General features: G+C 36.8%; 1 protein-coding gene across 3 annotated transcripts in view; it reads right to left on the bottom strand.

Moving 5' to 3' along the window:
* The window catches only part of Magi3 (membrane associated guanylate kinase, WW and PDZ domain containing 3), a 101210-nt gene that overhangs the window by 38595 nt on the left and 37686 nt on the right, over positions 1-24929 (bottom strand). For all 3 annotated transcript variants that reach the window (XM_010631266.2, XM_010631267.2, XM_010631268.2), the window contains exons 6-10: positions 24004-24178; positions 20583-20662; positions 8713-8770; positions 4182-4276; positions 1675-1863 (exon numbers count right to left, since the gene is read on the bottom strand). In XM_010631266.2, coding sequence (XP_010629568.1) covers positions 1675-1863; positions 4182-4276; positions 8713-8770; positions 20583-20662; positions 24004-24178 — 597 coding nt within the window. The remainder of the gene's footprint in view (positions 1-1674; positions 1864-4181; positions 4277-8712; positions 8771-20582; positions 20663-24003; positions 24179-24929) is intronic.

Below are 24929 nucleotides of genomic sequence, written 5' to 3'. Positions count from 1 at the left end.
TTTTTTTTTTTTTTTTTTTTTTTACTTTTTATTTTGAGACAAGATTTTGCTAAATCACCGAGTTGCCCAGGCTGGGGTCAAACTAATAATTTTCCAGCCTCAACCTCCCAGAATGCTGGTATTACAGGTGTGCACTACCATGCCTGGCTCTATTAATCTTAATCTTATAAATAGTAAACATTTATTTATACTGTAACTATTGATTATTTTTAAGTTTCTATCAACTCACTGGAAAAATATAACATGATAGATCCATATATTAATTGAAAATAACAGTATCTGTGTCACAAAGTACCATGGCAAGCGTAGCATGGTGAAGGTCTATCATCCTAGCTCCTCTGAAGACTGAGGCAGGTAGATCCTAAGTTTTGAGGCTAGCCTGGGCAACTTAGACCTTGTCTTAAAAAAATACAGGGGAGGTGGCTGGGCAAGTAGCTCGATGGTAGCACTTGCCTAGCATGAACAAGGTCCTGGGTTCAATCCCCAGTGCAGCATAAGGAAGGGAAGGGAAGAAGGGAGGAAGGAGAGGGAGAGGAGGAAAGGAGAGAGGGAAAAGAAAAGAGCCAGCGGTCCTGGCATACAACTATAATGCCAGGATTTGAAAGCCTGAGGCAGGAAAATCGTAAGACCAAGGCCAACCTGGGCAACTCATCAAGACTTTATTTTAAAAAACCAAAACAAAACAAAGTGAAAAGTGTCATGACAACAGACCCATCCAAATGTGAGTCTGTATTATGTGGTATGTGACAGAACTGAGGATTTGAAAAGCCTGAAAGTAGCAACTTCCATAGATTATTAAATCCCTGCTGCAAAAAAAAAGTGCTTACACCTTTGCTCAGGGCTCAGTAACTTGTCTGGAGCCTCCCTGAGCTCCCACAAATATTCAGCCATGTTGAAATATCTAACAGGACCAGGGTTTTAGCTCAGTGGTTCTACCGCCTGCCTTAAAAACAACAACAACAAAAAAAACCCATAAACAATTACCAAGTCAAGATTTTGGGAAAACTTATATAAAAGACAACTTAAGTTTATAAAGCTCTGTAAAACCAGTAACGTTTGCACCTATACTTTTAACACTGGCATTCAATTTTATTTACAATCAGTAAGGCTGAGGAAACAAACAAACAAACAAAATCTTAGGAAAAAAACCACAGGCTATGACAATTAGCTATCACAATAAATATCATAATGGGCTATTTTTCAAAAAGAGATTATAACCAAAGGTTTGATAGCTCCAAAAGAACCCTACCCAACCAAATAGTATCATTCAAGCGGTCCTCTGAGATGGTTTACATTTTAGCTTTGTACAGCTAAGGGATTATCTAAAAACTATACAAAGTATTCTAGAAAATTTAATATGTTTTTTCTAATAGTTTCTGCTTCTTTGTAAAAATGGCCTTTCCTTAAGCTAGCATATACTTGATTTTGAGGATGAACAGGTTTTTTCCCCCTTTTTTTGTTTATATTTTGGTACCAGGGATCAAATTCAGGACCTTGCATTTGTGAGGCAGGCGCAGGCAGGTGTGGCACCAATCCCGGCTGTAGGAAAACTGTTTTGATACAGAAGACTGCAGTTACAGAATTTATTTTCTGTATACATACATAGAGAAAATGTCTTTCTATAATTTTTGTTACAGTACTACTATTCTTTAGTAATTCTGAAAAACTCCTTACCTGGTGCAATTTTCCCATCCTGAGCTGCTGGGCCATCCTTCAGCACATTTTTCACCTGTAGGAACTCATCAGGCCGATCTCCACCAATAATGGTAAAACCAAATCCCATTGTGCTTTTTTTCAGTGAGGCTCGAACAAGGACACCTTTAAGTTGGGATGGATCTCGAGTAAAGTGTAATTTTTCCACATCTGAGCCAAAATGAGAAGTGGGTTTGAGAACAAAAACAACTATAAAGGAATAGAGCCTGCAGATCCAACCTGTATACCTCAAATAAAAGAAACCCTATAAGAAGAAAATGAGAGAGAATCTGATGATGCAGAATTGTTAGAATTGAAGCTCATAGACTGAATCACTGAAAAGCACTTAGCTAATGAATCACTTCTCTATAGAATGCTTTTATGTCATTTGGAAGGGGAAAGCCCCTCCTTTCCCACCTCATGGCTTTGGTCTTACTTTCTCCCACCCCTCAGTCCATTACAGTCATCCTCCCATGTTCATGGCTTCATTTCAGTTACCCACGGTGAACTGAAGTCCTAAAATCTTAAATGAATCTTGAATGGAAAATTCCAGAAATACACAATTCCTAAGTTTTAAATAGCATGCTGCTTTGAGTAGTGAGATAAAATGTTGTGCCATCCCACTCCATTCTACTTGGGACATGAATCACCCTTCTGTTCAACATATCAGTCCTGTATATACTACTGTCGTTTAGTTGAGTCACTGGCTAGCTGTCTGAGTTATCAGATCAACTCTTGTGATATCACTGTTCTTATATTCAAATAACCTTTGCTTCACCTAATAATGGCCCTAAAGTATGAGTAGTGATGCCAAGGAGAAGCCATAAAGAGCTCCCTTTAAGTGAAGAAGTGAAAGTTTATCACAGGTATTGTTATTGTCTGGATCTTACATAGATGTACCTCCCAAACTCATGTGGTGAAGACTTGGTCTCCAGCTGATGGTGCTCCTGGGAGGTAGCAGAACCTCCAGGAGGTGAGGCCTAGCTGAAAAAGTGCATCCATGGGGTGTTCTTTAAGGGCATATGAAGAGATTTGCCCCTTCCTCTCTTTGCTTTACCCCATGTCCCAGCCACGATGTTCTGCCACCCTACTGGCCCAAAATGATGGGGTCGCGAGACCATGCACTGGCATCTCTGAAGCCCCTGAGCCAAAATAAGCCTTTCCTCCTTTAAGTTGATTTTTTTCAGGACTCTGAGAAAGCTAAAGGTTTGGTATTATTAATGATTTTGGGCATCCATAAAGGTTTTTTTTTTTTTTGTACCAGGGATCGAACGTGGGTTCTTGTGCTTGAGAGGCAGGTGGCAGAACCACTGAGCCAGCCCTACACGAAGGGTTTTAAATGTATCCCCAGTAGAAGGGATAATAACTACTATACAGCTCTGTTAATAACAATGAAAGTGATCATTTATCAGTCACCATATGTCAAATACAAGTGTAAGTTCTCTAAATGTATTGATTTTCACAGTCATCATAACTACCTCAAGAGATAGGTACTATTATTATCCCTATTTTATAGATGAGAAAGTAGAGGCAAAGAGATTTTGGGAAACTAAAATAGATGAGATATAAACCTGCTCCTATATCTGCACATTTACCTATTCTACTAGAATGGTACCAATTACCACATAGTACAACCAACAGTTTCCTGTATTAGACTGTGATCTCTTAAGGGTAAAACTTGTCTTAAACTCAATCATTTTTAATATCCAGTAACTAGCAAAACACTGTGCAGATAGTAAGGGCTCAAAAATATTTGTTAAACTCAGATTGCTTGAAGAATTTAAGAGAGGGATCTGGGTTTCTGAAAAGTAGTTATAAGAAGAGACCACTTTTCTCATGGGCAACTGAAGTGGGAGGTCTCCTAGATTACCAAACCATGAGCAAACAGATCCCTGGTTATGAATGACAGATGGAAGAAGGGATGGATGTGAGTAAAGTATATGGACTTTCTGGGAAGCTTTTCCAAAATACGTACGAGTGGGATCATCAAAACTTCATGTATTTTAAAAATGTTTTCCAAATAATTGATATACTGATACCTACCATCCTACTTGATACTCAGGGATGTAGGCAAATAATGTGGTACATTTATTATTCATACTGGTTAATACAGACTCCTGAATGGTACAGACATTGGACTTCAGCGATTAACTCAGAAGAAGTCATAACGATTTAAATAGGGCCTGACCTTAGACATAAAGAAACAATGCAATTTTCAAAACTAAACTTCAAACTCATTTTAAAAAAGCTTCCTGATTTTTCACCCAATAATTTCATATTTTTATACTACTGTAAGAAAAATCTCAGTATTTCTCACAATGTTCAGATGTTTTATTAAGATTATTCATATTTTTACAGTGGTAAGTATTAGATATTCCCTGTAGAATTTCAAAGTTCCAGCAGTAAAAAGTTCAAACTTACTTTCATTAATTCAGCATACAAATTTCACAACTTATTCTTAGAAGAAAAGATCAAACAAAAAGTTCTACCTGGTTTTGAAGACCCAATTTCAGCCTGTCCTAACTGCTTTTTCCTTTTGGCCTCCTCCACTGGATTTTCAAACTGGGTTTTCTGGTTAAGGTGACTGTAAAATGCAGAAAATATGCACTTAGACTCAGATAAAAGAGTTACATATTTTTACACAGATTCATACCCTTCCATTACCACAGGTTACAGGGTAAACATTTATCTTTAGACTACGGGACACAAAGAAACTGACAAGAGATAACAGGAGGTCCACAGAAGATGCTTATAAGTCAAAGCAGCTGAAACTCACAATATCACACTTAACATAGCTTTCCACAAACCTACCATATATGGCAGGCAACAGTTTTCAAAATTAAACTCGCTTATTTGATGGAATAATTTTTTTAAATAGCAGCTAATGTTAAAAGGATTTTAAGTTTTTCTAAAATGAAGCAAGCTATAAAGATACTTTCAAAGAAACCTGAGTACAGAACTCTTCCAGAACACTACTTTTCCACCGCCTTGCCCACATCCATTCAGCAGAAACTAAGAAAGTGACTTTCTTGGGACTGGAGATGTAGCTCACTGGTACAATGCTTCCCCAAAAAGCCCTGGATTTGATCTGCTGCACGTCCCCCCAACCCAAAATGACTTTCTTTAATTATACTGTGTCACAGGACAACTTCACATATAATTTCTTCATAAATATGTAATAATTAAATTATTATATAAGCACAAGGGTTTAACTGGCACTTATGACCGGGAACACTCACAACTGACTCTTGAAAAACACAGGATTCTGAGGAGGCAAAGCAGAAGAGTGTGGGGAGATGAGAGGGTAGAGGTGGTCAGCCAGCTGCACTGAAGGGCAACTGTGTGTTTTAGGAGCGGACTATACCACCGCTGATCCTGCAAGTCAGCTAGGTGAAAGCGGGTTACAACTGTTTTGTTTTAAGTTTGAAAACCACAACTGTGGGAATCATGTTCTAGCACTTCCATAGTACAAATATATTTCAGACAAATGTTTTCCAGTAAAATCCATTTCAACAAGAAATGGCATTAGTCAACACCAAGAATTAAACACCCAAATTATGAGAATTTTCAGGATATGATTTTCTTTAGATAAGCTGAATATTACAAAACCTACATTTAAATAGCCACTCAAATCAAAGAGTTGCATTGCTGTTTGTGAACACTAGAGGTAAAGGAGAAAAGGGCACCAAGGACAAGAACAAATAATCCTTATAGCTAGGAATGTTAGCTTTCTCTGTCCTGTTGGCTTCTGCTGCATATTAGCTTCACAACAAATGCGGATAGTTTCAAATATGGCAAGTTCCACTTGATATTCTTTTTAGAAGGGGCACCTTCTCCACTGAGTTCTGTTTAACCCTCTGTAAAAATAAAAATGTTAAGTACCACTTAAAAAATAGGCACTGACATTTTATGTACTCAAAAGGAAAACAACAATAACTAAAAACTGACACTCAGAAAAGAAGAAACCTATTTAGAAAGAATCTTGGCTCCCTTTAACGTCATCCACTAACGTGACTCACTTTGCCACCCAGGCATTAGAACATAAAAAGTAGTAATTTATATTTACATCCTTTATAATGTGTGGGAGAAGACAGTAGAAGTACAGCAATGAATAATCCTTTTCTTGAAAATTCTTTGACAAAAGAATATGATTTAGTGAAGGAAGTAATTATACCTGTTACCCTAGACTAGATTAAAAAGTTGCTCTTCAACGTAAAACAAAAAAGTGAAAATATTCTCCTTTTCTTTTAGTTATTTACATTCTCATATTGTTAAGTTGTAAAAGATTATTTACTATCTATAATTAGCTCTGGAGTGAGAGATACTCTATAAGAGAAGACAGTATTACAGGTTATCAGAAAAGCCAAATAAGGGCACCAAAAAAGCATTCTTCAATATATAATATATAATTTGGAATATCACCTATATTACAATTGTGTTTAATATCTAGAATTTAAAAATTCACCTCAAATTCATAAAGAACATGCGGTAAGAAACTAGATGTATATTTTAACACTGTCACCTGAGCATATTGAGACCTTTAATGAAAAACAATCAAGACAACACTTCTTAAATATGTATTTTTATAAAAGGCCTACAACTAATTTTGGAATAATTCCATTTTCAAAATTAACCAATCCATTTAAGAATCTCAGCCTCTAAAATAAATATTCAGGAAGAAAAACTGCCATTGCAGTCGGTGTTACTACTACAAGGCTCTTGCCAAAGCAATCACTGTGCCATCTGGTCTGACAAACTGAGAGCGCCAAAGAGTAGCCATTCAAGTAACAGCTTTTTATCTCCATCAGTAAAAGCAGGCAGATTACTACAGGCGAAATTCAAAACCTAGCTAATCTGGGAACCGAGCCACACTCCCCACAGCTCAGCTGACGCCATACTAATGTGCATGTTGAGTACAGTCTGCTCTTCCTTCATCTAATAAATTACCCCCTGTAAATGAGCTCGTTCTGGGAACAGTTGTACAAAACCACAGTGCTGCTGCTGTTGTTGCTTCTACTTCAGGCTGTTTCTCGCACCTCCATGATAACTGGGAGCAGGTCCCTCCGGGATTTGTCTGAAAGTTGTTTCAATATTATATCCTTGCTTAGTGGGGACCAGATCACTTAGCTCAAGATTGTATAACAGGCAAATGACTTTCACCTCTTGACCGTGTGTTCAAATTTACTTGGAATGGGTAATAATGAGAATCATTATCTCAGAAATGTTCAGCATTGTCAATGGTAAATAATAGTTGATTGCAACCCAATTTTACAAAGGCTAAAATACAAGACTAACAGACATCCCAGAAAACCATTTCAGTTGGCCTCTAACTATTCCTTTACTTGAAGAACAGTTGTTTGTGCCTTATGCAAAAACAAAAGAGCTGCTATCTACAGAACTTTTCATATCACATTTCATCAGTATCAGCAACATATTAAACAATACAATGGAAATAAAATTACCATAGCTATTCAAAGGAACTACAAAACATGGAAACAACAGTTATATCCTTGTTTAGTGGGGACCGGATCACTTAGCTCAAGATTGTGTAACAGGCAAATGACTTTCACTTCTTGACCGTGTGTTCAAACTTACACCTAAGGATCAATAGAATTGAGTGATTTCCTTAGGATATACAGTGGGTTTCAAGGCTATTCTAAAAATCTCTCTAACCATAGTGACTCAATAATAGCCTACACAGTAAAGATCATACAAGAGTCAGAGATGCTTACTTTTCAAATGATTACCATAAAATAGCATGGTTTATGACACAAGTGTTGAAATTAATAAGCAATCATAAAAATAGGTACATATGCTATTTTTTTAGATAATACTATCATTTTGCCTCTGCTAAGCCTTAAATAGCAATGTTTTTGGTATGATCATTTGTGTGGTACTGGCCACCTGAGGTCAAAATCCTAGCTACATCATCTGGAAAGAAGGTGATTGCAGTGGTTGTTAACAATGTAGCAACTGGATAAAGAAAAAGAAAAATTGGATGTGACATTGGCCTAGTTTCTTCGGCTAATATAAAACAGGTGCTTGGTGCTCTTCTGACATATAATTACACTTAAATTTAACCATAGCAGCTGCATAAAAAGCAATTCTGCCCTTCCCTATACTAAATTATCCTTAACTCCTTAAAAAAGAATGCACTTTTTGTTTGTTTGTTTGTAGAGACAAGAGTTTTGCTATGAGTTCAGACTGGTACTGAGCTCACTATGTAGCCCAGGCTGGCATTAAATTTGAACCAATCCTCCTGCCTCAGCCTCCCAAGTACTGAGATTACAGGTGTACACTACCATGTCTGGCTTTGGGAATGTACTTTTAATCTCATATTTCAAAAATTTATGCTTTTAAGGTATTTTAATTGTTTTCAGAAGAATAAGTACCCTGGTGGTATGGGAAGCAACCTCAAGAGTTCACCTATCCAAGAGCCAGACATAGTAGTGCAAGACTGTAATCCCAGAACCTGGGAAGCCAAGGAAGGAGGATCGCCACAAGTCGGAGGCCATCCTGGGCTACACAGTGAGTTCAGGGCCAGCCTGAACTACATACATAGTGAGACTCTGTCACAAAAAAACAAAGGTGGGGGGTCACCTATCCAATGTCCCCATGTCAGTTTTCCATCTACTGCCTTTCACCTTAAAGCTACAGGAGCAAGGACATCATCTCTAGCCATTAGTCTCCTAGTCACCTTCTCTCTTCTTGTTTGAGATGGGGTCTTGCTATGTCGCCCTGGTCTCAAGCCATCCTCCTGCCTTAGTTTCCCACAGAGCTCGGACTGCAGGTGGATGCCAGGCTCCTCCTCTTATCTTTTATATTTAGAAATTCAAGGCCAGCTTTTGCGAAGCTCAAAGGCAGTAAAGGAGGGGCCTGCTGCCCCTACCTTCTTATTCTTCCATTTGAAAACTTCTTGAGCTCAATGATAGAACCCTGAGTGCCATGTCCAGTGTCCCCTAAAGCCATATGCTGAAAGGAAAACCTGTGGGAGAATATTAACTGGGGCAAGAAACTTACTCAACATAGTATGTGCCATACTGAGGGTCCTCTATTTTCTCCCAGCCATATGGAAGCTCTGTAAATAAAGAAAATTTAGTGAAATGCCAGATTCAAAACCAACAAAAAAGAATTCATCAATGAGTGAATTTTTTTTATTATACTTGGGAGTCAAAAAGCTGAGGCTTATTTTCAAAGAACACACACAGTTAAGTTTGAGTGGCTTCTCCAATAGGCAAGTTTTATCTAAGCAGAAAATTAGAATCCTAGAACAAAAGCTGACATTAAACTAAAAGGTGTTTATCTGAATCATAAGACATTAAATACTACTATTAAAAAAATCACTGTAAATATTTTAAAGAAGTTTGGTAATACTGACACGAGACACACTTAATCTGTAGTCCAATACAAGCAGCAGCTGCTTCTTAAAATTTTTTCCTATTATACATAATCATTTCTCTTATTACATTCTGACCTATTTCTCACAGGAAGGCCCAGTCTTGGTTTTTTTATCATTTCAGGAAGGCAATCTGAATTTGTTCAAAACTCAAGGAAGTACCTATTTTTCTTCATATTAGTTTGACCTTAGCGTCTGGAAGAAAACTAATTTAACAATCACAGTACCTTGTGTAATGTGTATCTATGTAATCTGTATTAATGCTAAAAAGAAATATCTTACATAGCATTATTATAAATTATTTACTCCAAGTAATTGACTAATAAAATATAATGAGTAAAGCTGAAGGTAGTTGATTTTTGAGATAGCTGAAAAAAAATTCCAGCCTTTCCAATATAAACTGACTCTGTCAAGAAAGAATTCTTTTTTCTTTCCCACTTTGACTACATTCCTTGAAGACTGAAGGTTTATGAAGAACCATCTCATTAGTCAGATGTGGATTACACTGGCAGGAATGTTCCACAGGGTGGTTGAAGTGCTATCAATTATATATGAGTTGAGCAAGAAGGAATTTTTAAAAAACCTACAGATGTACACTCTGATGTCCTATACTTGCATTTTCAGTTCATTTATGGTGCTTCTGCTATGCTGAAAAATATACAAATGAAGTATGCTGGACAGCAAACAGGCTTAGAACAGATGCAAAGATGTCACTAACTTTCTATCATTGAGGCTCAGTTGATATATTAATTTTTTAAGTCAGAATCCCACTCTAATGAAATTGTCAAGTTACAGAAACTGTTTTACTCGAAAACAATTATTATCCTTCTTTCAGAATAAAACAAAAGAGATGATCAGCCTCTTAAAAAATTCTAAATTATCCTCCTTTCCTTTCTCCAACACTCTTGTTTTTGCATGTACATGTATGTATAAGTTGGTAGTTTCACTCCTCAGTTTTTATGGGTTCCCTTTGAAGGACCTGGTTGAAATGTTTGATGTGGAAAAGACAAAAATAGTGGAACTAACTGAAATACGTGAAAACAGAAAAAAAAAAAGTATTAAGATACAAGTCAATTCATCTGCAGCTACAAAGCAAATGGCCATCATTTAAATAGGTAATTTTTTTACCAAGTAATTGTTATACGAATAACAATAATTTTTGGATTATATCTGTGAAAAGGAACAATACCAATATTACCAAATTATCACTGTTGATTTTCTATGCCTGCCTCACAAGTGTAAGGTCCTGAGTTTGATCCCTAGTACTGGTGGAAAAAAAAAAATTGGCACACTGTTCATCTTCTACAAAAGAGGTTTATTTTCTTTACTAGAAATTGTCTTGAAATAGCATGAGAACTAAATGGTGCTAAGGATGAATTATACAGCTATGCCACAATTGTATCTACGATTTTTCTTGAGAAGGTTGCCGAAGTGAAGGAACCACAGAGAGAGCTGATACAGTACACTTGTAATAATCATTAAAAAGGATGTACTAATAATTAATAAGGATAAAATATCAACACACTTCAGAGTTAATACAAAGGTGATTTAACATTTTAACACTTAAAGCAATTAGCAACTAACACGTTAAGCATAACGCTTCTATAGTAGAACAAACAAATGCGGCAATTTATCATCTGAGTTACTTTTGGTAATTTTAAACCCTGATATTATTAGTAGTGTTTTGTGAGGTATATTAATGCAGATAAATAAGTGGATTATTATTTGCCCTTTTAAAACGCAGGTAATGAAAGAAGGACTAAAATAGCTACCAATTTTATAAGTACATACATATCTAGTGAACTGATTCATTCACTTATTTCCTTCCTTCTTCTTCCCTATGCAGAAATGAAAGCTAGAAACCCAACACAGGTCTTCACCTCAGGAGCTCATGATCTAGGGCCAGGGATCCAGCTCAGTGGTTCCCCCACCTGCCTCACAAGCACAAGGAACCGAGTTCCATCCCCAGTACCCCTCCCAAAAAAAGTAAAAAAAAAATGGGGAGTTCATAGTCTAGATAGGAAGACAGAAGAGATAAAGGACAAGATAAAGATGAACTTTCTGGAGTGAAGAGGAGCAACACCAGCTGTCCGGTAAGAGTGCCTGTGGGGAAAGCCTTTGAAAGAAGTTGGTGGAACTCGGGAAAAGGGTCTTCCAGATATCCACAGGCACTGAGCTGTGAGTGCCTGGCATTTTCATAATTACAAATAATGTGGTATAACAGAGTGAAAGGGAGAGGAATCTTAGAATCAAACCCCAAATTGTAACAACCCTATAGTGCCAGGTTAATAAATTTGATTATTTTGATGATGACAGAACTGAATAAGCTGGACTGTAAAATGATGATATATATATGAAAAGATTAAAGATGAAATAGAAGGTGTGGAGAGAGAATAAAAACAGAGAAAACATGGAGACAAGAACTTAAAGTTGTAACTATGGAAGTGGTAGCAGGAATGGTGAGATAGAATGAATAACATAATAAAGATAAATGAGGCAAAGTAATATGATTTAATGACTACATGGGGACTAAGGAGGAAAGAGTGAAGAAGGCTGTGACCATTTCTAGGTGCCTGGCTCTTCTGGAATAAAAATTATACATAACAACATTTTTACTGAATATCTAATATGAAAATGGCTATAGAAATAAAAAATGAATTTGAGGAAGTTAAGAAACAAATGATCGAAAGCGCCTAGCAGATTGCCTAGCACCCGCACACTCAAGAAATGGCAGGTGTTAAAAAAGACAGATGTGGGCTGGGCGCAGTAGCATACACCTGTAATCCCAGCACTTGGGAGGCTGAGGCAGGAGGATTGCTATGAGTTCGAGACCAGCCTGGGCTATGCAATAAGTTCCAGGGTGGTGTGAATTACGTAGTGAGACCTTGTCTCAAAAAACCAAACCAAACAAAAAACAAACAAAAGACAGATGTGAAAGTCATGCTCAACACTAACAGATGCTTCACATGAGGTCTTTGGTAACTTTAGAAAGCCCTGAAAAGGGAGGCGGGGCAAAGGTAAGAATACTGCTGCCCCTGAAGAGTAAAATGGAAGTTTGAATCCTTAAGACAGGACTTTTGTTAACTTGCTTGTTAAAAAAAAATCATGTAGGAATTATGGGGAAGACCAAGACCAAGAGAAATGTGTTTACTGTATTTATTTTTGAGATAAGACCTACTCTATCCAACCATCTTTTCCGGTGTTAGAAGCTAAACATTTCCCAAAAAAGTTAAATCAAAAGGCAAAACTATTTCTGGCGCATCAAGCAGCTGGCTGCTTCTACTCCCATGAATTTATCCTCCTTTCTTTTCTCTTCCCAAAATAGGATTTTTCTTATTTAAATGTATGAATTACAATTGCCTTCTCATAGTGGAGTTCTATTCAGTTGGTAATTTTCTTTTATCATTCTCTAAGCTCCAAAATGACATCAACATTCAATACACTTTAAGCCGCCTCTAGTAAAAATTTAATTTTTCTTTCATGGTAAGAGAAATGGGGTGGGTAAAGAGTAGAATGGATTCCTGATGTTGTATTTTTAAGATAACTACTTAAACCAAAACACTAATTATTTTATTTGAATGGAAGATAAATATGTGTATCAATTAAACCATCAGATATAGTATTAAAAACACAGTTGAGTCCTGAATATCAGAAGACTGGGAAGGAAAGGACAAATTTTAGAACTTGTAAGGTCTTCCTAAAAGATTGTAATGTTTAACAAAAGACAAATAATATCTTAAAATATAAAATTCTTCATAAAATATTATTATTGTCTTTTCAGCATCTACTCGCAAGGCATGAGGGAGCGTATCAGTGGGAGTCATTTACAATCCATCCTGAAAACAGGCTATTATGGGACTACGGTCACCCACTGGAGGGGGAGACCGTGTACAGAGATCATGGTAAAGGTTGGCTGAGCATAAAACAGAAAGGCTCAAGGTTCCAACTGAGGTCTCCCCACTAGATCGAGTACAGGCAATCTAAGAAAGCTGAACCCAGTTGTAGGGATGGGAGAGTAGCCCTTATACTAACAGAGGCAGACTATACCTGAGATAAAAAGCTAGGGCATGGCTAAAACTGGCTGGGAAAGCAGGCTGACAAGATCCTAAAACTCAGGTACAGAATAGTTCTCAGAGCCCTGCATGGGGCTTCCTGAGGGAACTGGAGCAGGTTTCTGATAGTATAACATGGGTGTGCTATCAGTGCAGGAAATACAAAAAGGAGAATTGCCATCAAGAGCTCACCATGGTGCCCAACATTTTAGAGAAGACTGCCCAAAACCTACTCTATGTATCACTAAGTGGGAGCACTACCAATTAAATCTGAATACTGAGACTTTACTTTAGAAAAAACAACTCATACATAACATCTTTTGTCTTAACAGAAAAACAAATGTGTGTGCCATAGGTTCACCACCACTGCATGGCAATTTTTATTTTTCCTCCCCTTTTACTCGGACAAAACTTGCTCTGCAGAGCCTGTTTTTCTTCTAGCCCTCTGCTCCCCACTCCACACCTTTAAAATATATGCGAAGCTTTGCCACCATTTATGTTTGTTTCATTCAATTTTTTTGTTTGGGTCAGAAAGGACCTAATCACCTGTAAGAACTCTAGCACCCCAGAATCTGGTAATATTGCTAGAATACTGAATGCAATTTTGCTTATTTTCAGATGTAATTACGATCATGTTATACACTGTTCATATCTGAGACTAAAAGGGGGCCCTATGAATAATTACGCTGGCGTGACAGCAGTGAACTGGTTAGTCCTGGGCCGGTGAAGACATGGCCACATAACGTAAAGAGCATGAGGCACGTGCTCCCTCCCATTCTTCAAATTCCACGGAAGAGAAAAGATGAGAGGAACATTTCCAGTTTCTCTGAGCCCCCTTAATTTCTTCCCTAAGGAAAAAAAGAACATCTCACCTGACAGATGAGCTTTATAGAACAAACTTGATACACCTGGCGCAGGACTCTGGAGTCTTGCGTTTTCAATGCCCACCTGCCCGCCCGCCTGCCCACAGAGGTGCATTCTGGTTTCTCTTCCACAAAGCCTTCTAGGAGGAAGGAGGGGCCTGCGGCTCAACAGAGAGGCCAGGGACTGAGAGTTGAGCTCTGCTCCTACAGGGGTAAAACATCAGGAAGCCCACAACAGATGTAGGCCAAGCCATACTCAAATCAGCTGCACTCTGACCTGTCTGTCACCGATGTCTTCTATCTTGACTACAAGCCAGTAAACAAAGACAGGTTTATTATTTATTGACCTTCCCCAAGCTTTACCAACTTAAAAAATATTTCCTAGAAAGGCGAACAAATCAATGTGGAGCAGATGCCTTCTTTCCCTTCTCTCCCCCTCCTCCTCCTGTCCCTCTTTCCCTTTTTCCTAACATTTAAGACTCTACTAAAGGGATCTAGAAAGGTGAATAAGACAAAGTAATTGTTCCTGAAGTGTGGTATGAGCTACAACCCAACTGGTATACTAGAGATAAGTCACAATGTTACTGGGTACAGAGAACACCTAATTCTGACATGGAACAGAACAAAACAGGAGGCTACAAAGAAGTTACACTTTAGATGTGAGTTTAGAAGAATTGGTATGAGCAGGTGGGCACAGGGAACAAGGTTGGCTCCTGGCAGAAGAAATGGTATGTAATAAAGGCAGAGAGAAAACTATGTCACATTTATGCCACAAAGGTACTCCGAAAGGAATTACAGAATATGGCTCAATATACAAAAATCTGTAATACTTTACCAAGAACTCTAAGCTTTATTCTGCTAACAGTGTGGAGCAGTGGAGAGATAATTATATTTTATTCATTTATTTTGGTACCAGGGATCAAACTCCGGCCCTTGCACTTGCAAGGCAGGTGGTGAAACCACTGAGCTAAATCCCTAGCTATGGTTATATTTTAGAAAGATTAAATTTAGCAATATTAGGCAATGTCTCCAAGGTTTTCTGATCATATAGCCTTCTCAGGAAAAAAATCTGAACGTGGCCAGGCGTGATGGTACACACCTGTAATCTTACCACTTGGGGACTAAGGCAGAAGGACTGTCAGTTCAAGACCAGCCTAAACTACACAGTGAGACTGCATCTCAAAAAGCTAAAACAGCAACAAAAACCAAAACCAACTGAACATGTTTACTCATGAAGATATATAATATATACTATAATACAGCATATATAAAACCAAGTATTTAAAAAGAAGATGACCAAATATTTATCAGCATTTTACCACAGTGTCATTTAAAAAAACCTCAGATGAGGTGTTAGAGTGTCCACTCAACCATTTTCTTACTATTGGCTTGGGTAGTATCTTTGCAGAATTCTTTGTTAAATCAACATTTCCATTCTTTGTGGGCTAATTTAAAAACTTCAAACCCACTAAACCTGGCACAAGTAAACTGCAAAACGTCACAGTACTCTGACAAAAAAAAAAAAAAAAAAAAAAGGAAGGGCATCGCATGCATGCACATTCACACTGGGTGGTATACGGAATGATGGGACGTACGGGAAGAGTAGGAGAGCCCTTATCACTGTACACAAAACAGCACTGAAGCTTAGTTTATATACATTTCCTCAGTATTAGGGTAGTTTTTGTTTCGTTTTTGAGACAGGTTCTCACTGTGTAGTTCAGACTGCCCTGGAACCCACTATGTAGCCCAGGCTACATAGTGATCCTCCTGCCTCAGTCATGCCCCACCATGCCTGGCATGCACCGGAACCACTAAGCTGAATCCCCGGCCCTATTTCCTCAGCATTAGGAAAAATAAGTTTTAATATCTTCTTGTAAGTCAACAGACAGTTTGAGTACCACCATTTTGGAGAACCTCAGCATAAAGAATATATATTAGAGGGATAGAAGTAACTACAGGAAGACAGACCAAGAATAATCCAAGTGTGTGGCAATTAGAAAAATGTAAAGGAATATACAGTATAAAGGAAAAAACATGGATAGAGAGGACGGATGGATAGATTGCTATGTAAATAAGCACAATGTAGGCCAGGGAGGTAGCCCAGTGGTAGCATGCTTGCCTACCACGTGCAAAGTGCCAGATATGACTTTCAGCATTGTGGGGTGGGGGAAGAAACACATATCACAAAACGTTAATGGTAATATCTCAGTGGTGGGCATATATGTTCACTGTAAAATTCTTTCAGTTTTTGTATCATTTTATATACATGAACTTGAATAATGCACTGGCAAAATGAGAAAAAGAAAAAGCAATGGGTTTAAAAACTTCTAAGGGAGGCCAGGGATGTAGCTCAGTGGCACCATGCCTGCCTCACAAGCACAAGGTCCTGAGTTCGATTCCCCTATAAGGAGTGGGGGAAGAATAGCTAGAGTTAATATGTTTCATGAGCACTTACTGTGTAACGGATGGTGGCTCAGTTTCTTTACACTTAGTAAAAACCACATAGGGAAGACCAAGAAGAGAAAAAGTAGCAAACATGATTGCAAAGATTTTGGCCCAGATGATTATGAGGATGGTATTTATAATGGAAGCTGTACAGGGGTGGCAGCAGGAGAAAGATGTCACATTTAGTTTTAAATAGGCTTATCTAGGGCCTGAGGATATAGCTTAGTAGAGCACTTGCCTCGTGTGTTGGAGGCCCGGAGGTCAGAACTTCAGGACCAGAAAAAAGTAGTAGCACTTTAAAGTGCTAGGAAGACAAATAAAAACAAAGGCTTGAAGCAATAGGAAATGCGGAAATGTAATTCAGAATAGAGGGTAATACTAAGGATTTGGATAAAGGTACTTGTTACAGTAAATTGATAGAGTGATGATAATAAATACCTCTAACAAAAACAAACAAAAAACAGGAAAAGGCAGAAAATTGAACTAAAACAATTAAAGGGCAGGAAAAGGAATGGAATCCATCAAAACAGACTTGTCCTATGGCCAGGATTTAGCTCAGCAGCACAGTGTCTGCCTTGCAAGCATGAGGTCTTGAGTTTGATCCCCAGTTCCAAAATAAAATAGACATGCCCTGAAAGACTCACACCATATTAATCAAACTCTGCATTATATTTTATTTGCCTTCATAATGGCTGATTTCACCGTAAGAAAGAACTTACCATTTAAAGTCTTACAGATAAGGAAGTATATAGCATAAGAATCGTTTGAGTAGTAATTGACACATAGTAAAATGTGGAGATCTTAAGTGCTCTCTCAATAAATTAATATAACTGATTGCTCGATTACAACAAAAGGGTATGACGATTCCATATACCTGCGTAAGTGCTGCCTCAAAGGGTGTAGAAATACGCCTCATTTCAGAGAATTTTCTCCATTCACCCCATGTCCTCTCTCTCTTCTCCTCATTTCTCTCACTATAAAGAATCTGGCCTGTTTAAATAATGGACAATCAAGCGCCTATTCTTTTGATTCAGGTTTTTTACTCAGCCCATTTCTGAGATTCACCCATGTTGATGAGTGTTAACAGTTTTTTCTTTTTACTCGTGAGTAGTATTTCATGGTATAAATTATTTATGCAGTTTCTTGTTGATGGATACTTAGGATGTTTAACTGTCATTCGAATATTCAAAACAAAACAATAAACTAAAACTAAAAACCTCACCTCCATCCAGGTTTGAGCTACTGTCACTAAAGCTGCCAAGGTAATTTCTGTAGCTGTCATTTCTCGAAGCAGTACCTCATAGGAAACTGCCAAAAGTTCTCTAAAATGCTCACCCAATTTTCCATCCCCACTAACGATAAAGTTCTAATTGCTCTAAAAATCTCACCAATCTATGGTGCTGTCAGTGGAGATGACTGTAGTCCTTTCAGAGGACGGGGTTGGTATCTTTAGCCCTGAGTGAAAATCAGTGTATCTCACTGTAGTGATGATTAATGACAAGCACCCCCTTTTCACATTCTTAGTAACCATTCTTTTCTTCTGTGAAGTATGCAAGTCCTTTGGTCATTAAAAAAAAAACTTTATTGGGAGAGTATTTTTAGACAAAAGGGAAGAACTGGGGAAGGAAATAAGGAGATGAATATAAACAAAATGTGCTACATGCATATATGAAAGTACCACACTGAAACCGAGTATGTTGTGTAATAGGCACTAATAAAAATATATTAAAAACAACTTAGTCGAGATAAATTTTACATACAATAAAGTTCATCTGTTTTAAGTATATAATTTGGTGATTTTTAGTACTTTACTCTATTGTACAATTGTCACCACAATCCAGTGTTACCATATTTCCGTCACTCCATTAAGGTCCCTTGTGCTGTTAACAGCTCATCTGTATTCTGATCTTCAGCCCCAGGCAATCACTAACTTGTTTTCTATTTCTATAGATTTGCCTCTTCCTGAGAAAGAAGTCATACAATATCTGGTCTAGTTTCTTTCATTACCTGGTACGAGGGACTGAACTCAAGGTGCTCACACATGCTAGGCAAGCACTCTACCACTAACTACACCCCCAGCCCTTTTTAGTTTTATTTCAAGACAAGGCCTCACTAAGTTGCCCAGTATGGCTTGGAATTTGCAATTCTCCTGCCTCAGCCTCCAGAACAGCTGGGATTACAGGTGTATCCCATCATGCTTGGCTTGGCATACTTTTGGGAATCATAGATGTATAGTATTTTGATCCTTTTTATTGCTGAAAATTCCACTATAGAGCTGTATCACATTTTATCCATTTACTGGCTAATGAATATTTGGGTTGATTTCACTTTTCGGGTATTATGAATAGTACTGCTATGAATGTTTGCATACAAGTCTTTCTGCGGACGTATGTTTTTACTCCTTTTGGGTAGCTATCCAAGAGAGTGAAATTATTACATCATTTGCTAAATCTATATTTAACTCTCTAGGAAACCGCCAAACTGTTTTCTAAAGCATGTGTGCCATTTTCCATCCTGAATAGCAATGTGTAAAGGATACTGTTTAATCTCCATCCTCACCAACATTACTTAAAAAAAAGTCATTCTAGTGGTTATAAAGTGGCATCTCACAGTGGTCTTAATTTTCAAACTAGTTGAATGACCATAAAATTTGAATATGTTTTCATGTGGTTTTTGGCCATTTTGTAATATGTTCATTTAAACATTTTGCTCATTTCAAAATATGACTGTCTTATTATTGAGTTGTAAAATAGTTCCTTGTAAATTTTGAACATAACTCCTTTCTTAGCTATATGTTACAAAATCTGCAACTTGATCTTCATTTCCTTTTTTTCTTGAGATATAAGGTCTCACTATGCAGTTCAGCAGGCTGGCCTTAAAAACTCACTATGTAGCCCAGGCTGGTCTTGAACTCTCAGTGATCCTCCTGCCTCAGCCCCCCAAGTGCCGGGATTACAGGCATGTACTATACCATGCCCAGATTAGGTCTTAATTTCTTAATGGTGCCTTCTAATGAACAGAAACTTAAAATTTGCATTAAGTACAGAATATCAATTTTTTCTTCTATAGTCATGCTTTTGTAGCCTTTATAAGAAATCTCTTTCAATCCCAAATCCATGAAGACTTTCCTCTATTTTTTTCCTAAAAGTTTTATGGTTCTAGCTCTTATGCTTAGACCTTTGCATATCTGAAACTAATTTTTGTGTATGGAGTGAAGTGTAGTTAAGATTCATTTTTCCATGTGAATATGAACTTGTCCCCACACGATTTGTCAAAGATACTTTCCTCTCCTCACTTAATTGACTTGGTACCTTGGTTGGAAATCAAATGACCAGATAGGTATTATTTTCAGTGTTGAGTTTGAACATATTTCAACAGATCTATACCAAGATTTATAATTTTTATGTCATTATAAATAGAATTATAAACAATTCCATTTTTAATTATTCTTAGAAAAACTCAATATTATAACCATGCTGAAAAAAATATGTGGAAATTCTTTTTAATTACAACTATTTATTCCAAAAAATAATTTTGGATAAATTTTACACTTATTTATAGGACTTTATTATTTCAGAAAGCTTATATAATACACAATAATTAACATTACTAACTGAAGATCGTTACAAAAATAATTTTTCTAATAATTTTTTAAGATTGTGTTTTAAGGAGACTGAATTACAGATTTCACTGAGTTTCTATTGCTGCTCTAATTTTAGCTAAGGAACAGCCAGAGATATTACCACATCTGTACTAGTTCACACTAGGTTAAATATATTTTTGAAGACTCAACCAACATGACAGTTTGTGGTTGAGAATGTGCCTAATATATTGAATATTTATTTAGAACTTCAAAAGTTTGTCTTTAGGACATACTTTTTTTAAAAAGGCAAATTTACCTCTAAGATTATTTTAAAGAAAAAACTGTAACCCTCACAGAAGAGATAAATGAAATTTCTCATAAAACTATTTAATGATATAATTACCACAGTGAGTTGACTATGAGCTCCATTCACTCTTAAGTGCTTATGCACATTATGGTTTGTTTAGGGTTTTGAAAAACTTATAATCTAAGCAAGAAGAGCAGGAATGAATTAAGAGAATAGGCATGATTAAAAGTTTCTGAATTTCTACCTCCATCTTCACAGTCTTCTGGGGCTTTGGCTCTCTTACAGAGACGAGGATCCAACCAGGTGGTTGTCTTGGTATTGTGGCTGTAGAATAAAGACCTCAATTACAAACAATAAAATAAAGAAGGAGAAAGGTATTTCAAAAGCAAAGATTAAAAGTGACTAAAAACCATATGATGTTGGAACATTTATCTCCTACAGTCTCCATTTGTATCCCTTAAATGCAGCAATTCTATTATCTGTCTGTTACTTCAAAACTGCCATAAAGGAAAGGTAAGATTAGAGGCACTGATTTGAAAATGGAGACTTTTAAAGAAGAGATCAAATGCCAAGTAGAGAATAACATACTTATTTAAAGCAGGCAAAATGTTTCAAAGAGTGGCCACATAGCTACGCACTATGCACTATCTAGCTAGCAAAAGCTGCATGGAAAACCTTGTTTCCCTGCTGAATCCCTTCCTCCCTCCCTTCAAAAAAATGTATTTCCTTCAAAAATATATATGATTTGTAGGTATTAGGCTGGGGGCTGGGGATACAGAGGCCTACAGAGAGTTTCTGCCCTCACAGGGACTCTCTAAGATAGAATAAAATAAAAACAAAATACTTAAGGTGGTTGTACACCATCCCCCCCAAAAATATGGGTATGGTTAAATTCCATTCTACAAAGCTTCATCTGGATGATCCACACAGGGGAAGAAAATGGTAGAACAAAGAGATCCTGGCCCTGGCACTGCCCCTTTCTATGAAGTACGTCAAAGATGCTTTCAGAGTTGTACAACTTCATTCCAGGCCACAATCAGTAAGCTTCAGGCCATGTTTCAAGCAGTAGACAATAATGCTAAAACAAACTACTGAATAGAAAAACAGTGATAGTTCCAGTCTGAAATATAAGGATATTAAAGAATAAAGTTATAGAAGAAAATACATAGGAAGGCAACAAAAAATCTAAATGTAAAAGTTATCAAAGTACTATGTTAATAACAATGTAAACAAATTATTTTTCTTGGTATCTATGTAGACCACTCAGGAAATGAAACCAATTAATCTTACCTTTTGTACCTTTTCTAATCCCCAAGCTACTTACAGAGTGACACAGCCACTGCAAAGTATGACACTAGTTGGCAGACCATGGCAGAAACTTTTTTGGGAGATAGTGAATAATGGATAATCTATGTATGAAAAAAACAAGAGTGTTTCTAGAAAGTCTATGTTATTTATTCTTTCAGAGAAATACTCTCTACAATGAAAACCAATTAAATTAATTTTAGTAAAATGAAAGGAATCAAGGGCCGGGGAGATGTGGCTCAGTGGTTCCATTGCCTGCCGTGCAATTATGAGGGCCTGATTTTGATCCCGGTACCATAAAAAAAAGAAAAAAAAAGAAAGGAATCAAGATTCAAGGAGGCCTAGGATGCTTAAAAAATAAAACAAACAAAAAACACCAAGCATAGAAATATGTTGCTAGACCAAACTCAAATTTGCTACCTGAGAAAAGCTCAATTTTGATTTATTGCTAAATTAGCAATTGTAATATGCTGAATTTTGCCCAGTATCTCCTCTAAGTTAAAGAAGGTGCCCACAGGGACTATTCCTAAAATGTAGTAACGAAGGCCATGGACCTACACTTACATTGTTTTCTCACAACTGCATATTTTAACAGAAGCAATTAACACAGATCCACCACATTAATTTAACACAGATCAAACATATTAGCTATAGCAAACAAAACAGCTTCATCTAGCAGTAAACATGAACTATATTCTGGAGATTAATCCTTTACCCAATGGCAAATATTTTCTCCCATTCTGTATGTTGCTATTTCACTCTATTGGTTGATGCCTTTGCTGTGCAGAAGTTTTTAAGTTTCATTTTTGTCCCATTTGCTTATTTTTGTTTTGTTGCCTATGCTTTTTGTGTCATCTCCAGAAATCCTCACCAAATCCAATTACTTTTCCCCTATGTTTTCTTCTAGGAGTTTTATAGTTTGGGCTTTAAAATTAGGTCTTTAATCCATTTAAATAACATTTAACCATAAAAGCATGTCTTTTATACATCCCTCCCCTGATAATATACTAACATAGCCCCATTTGTAGCATTAAAAAACTGTTAGATTTGGATTGAGGATTTAGCTCAGTCACAAGTGCAAGGTCCTGAGTTTGATCCCCAGCACCAAAACCAAAAAAAAACCAAAAAGAAAAAAACTGTTAGATTCAATGCCTCTTAATCGGTTTCTAATGATATCTCCACACTTCACTTCAGATTTAGTCATAAAATTAGCATGAAAGTCAAAGGAGTTGTCCAAAGGAGAAGTACACCTGGTTGTGTCTGTTTAATATAATCCCGGTCACTAATGCTTGTATAATGTACACATGAGAATGTACTAGATGTGGTGAAAAGACCACCATGTACTCAAAATGTTTTTTAAATGTTAGAATCCTACTTGGTAGAGCAAAGATGCTCACTCTGTGGGAAAAATATGGAAATGGACTATTCAAGGAAAGATTAAAGTCTCTCACCCTTGATTAATTTCTCATTATAATATATTCTTTGACTATAGTGCTCAGCCCTCAATTTTATAGATTTTATTTTTTATTTTTATTTTTCCAGTACTGGGGATTGAACATAGGGCTTTCACATTGAACTACATCACCAGTCCATCCTTTTTTGATTTTTTGAGATAGTCTTGCTAGGTCTAGTTACTCAGGCTGGGCCCCAACTAGCAATTCTCCTGCCTCAGGCTCCCAGAGTGCTGGGACTACAGGTGTATACAACCACAATTGGCTTTTCAATATTTTGACTGTTACTTAACTGTCATATTCTATAACTTCACTATATTACTGTTCTACCTCTGGACAGTAACATTTAAGGTTGATCAAATCATGTGGCATTTGGTATCCCTAAATATTATATTAATGGCATTTTTCCATCAAATTGTTCTTTTCTTTTTTGTGCATTTAGATTTTATCAATGATTCTAATGATTAGTGATATTGTCTTCCTACATTAGTTAATTGTACTATCTGAGAACATCACATCTAAACATATCTGAGTAACATGTCCCCCATAATCACTGAAATACTCATGAAGTTGGACAATCTACTTAACAGTTAAAAAAAATGCAAAGAAAAATGCCCTTTATGCTTCACATTTTTTTTCATCATTGGTAATGAACCTATTTTTAATCCTTCTCCTGTAAAACCAGAAGCCAAACACACTATTCCTTTATCCAAGTCAAATAAAAATGAAATGTCATCTGGTAAAATAATCAGATTAAGAATCAACTATTACTTGTATAAAAAACTATTTTTAAAGAAAGAAAAAGAAATGAAAGTCTTGTGAAAGAGGCACTTCCCAAATGAGGTTAAAAGAACATTTCAGACAATCCTCACAGTGACAGGACATGCTAGAGATACAGCGTTTGCTTACTCAATGAAGTAGATCATTCCTGTGTCCGTGTAGGCCATTTCCCAGTTTTTGGGCAGTGGTTCCAAATTCTCATCTCTCATCATATAATTTCTAAAGTCCATGGAGCTATTTGTTTGGTTATAACTTGGAACAGTCTTCATCCACTCAGAGGACTCGGAATGCCTCTCTCTGTTTTCTGCCATTGTTCAAAACAGAAGAGTGTGAAAAATAGGTGTAGTTACCCTATTTTTTTCAGTAGCCTTGCTCATTTCTAACATGATGCCAAACATTGCATATCATGTGCACATACATATTATATATTTATTTACAATTATATATTGTACATTTCCTTGTCCGTTATATCCACATTGTCATGCAGTTTGACATAACAAACATATTCATTTCTTCCCATTTCCTGATTGATATTAACCCTGCACAGGTCAGTCTCAACTACATAGTGAGACCCTGTCTCAAAAAACCAAACCAAAACAAAACAAAACATTACAATTAATTCAGCATAAATCCTAACAGCAGCAGCATTTATACAGTTCTTTTATATGTTGAACTCTATTTTATTTATTTATTTATTTATTTTATTTTTTTAGAGACAGGGTCTCACTATGTAGTTCAGACTGCTCTGGAACTCACTGTGTAGCCCAGGCTGGTCTTGAACTTGCAGCGATCCTCCTGCCTCAGACTCCCAAGTGCTGGGATTACAGGCATGCACCACCACGCCCAGCCATTGAACTCTATTTTAAACGTTCAACATATATTCATAATCCTTTCAGCAATGCCATTTCTACTATAATTCTTGTTTAATAGACTAAGAAAACTAAGATACAGAGAAGTCAACTCAGTCAAAATTACAGGGCCATTATAAATAGCCAGGGTTTGGATATAAGTGGTCCATGGTCTTAACTACTATACTAAGCTGCTTCATACACTTT

This window comes from Fukomys damarensis, unplaced genomic scaffold, assembly GCF_012274545.1.
Source record: "Fukomys damarensis isolate Sample0158 unplaced genomic scaffold, DMR_v1.0_HiC HiC_scaffold_33, whole genome shotgun sequence".
Lineage (NCBI taxonomy): Eukaryota > Metazoa > Chordata > Mammalia > Rodentia > Bathyergidae > Fukomys > Fukomys damarensis.
Note: the sequence above shows the minus strand (reverse complement) of the source record. Positions and strands in the feature narration are given on the sequence as shown.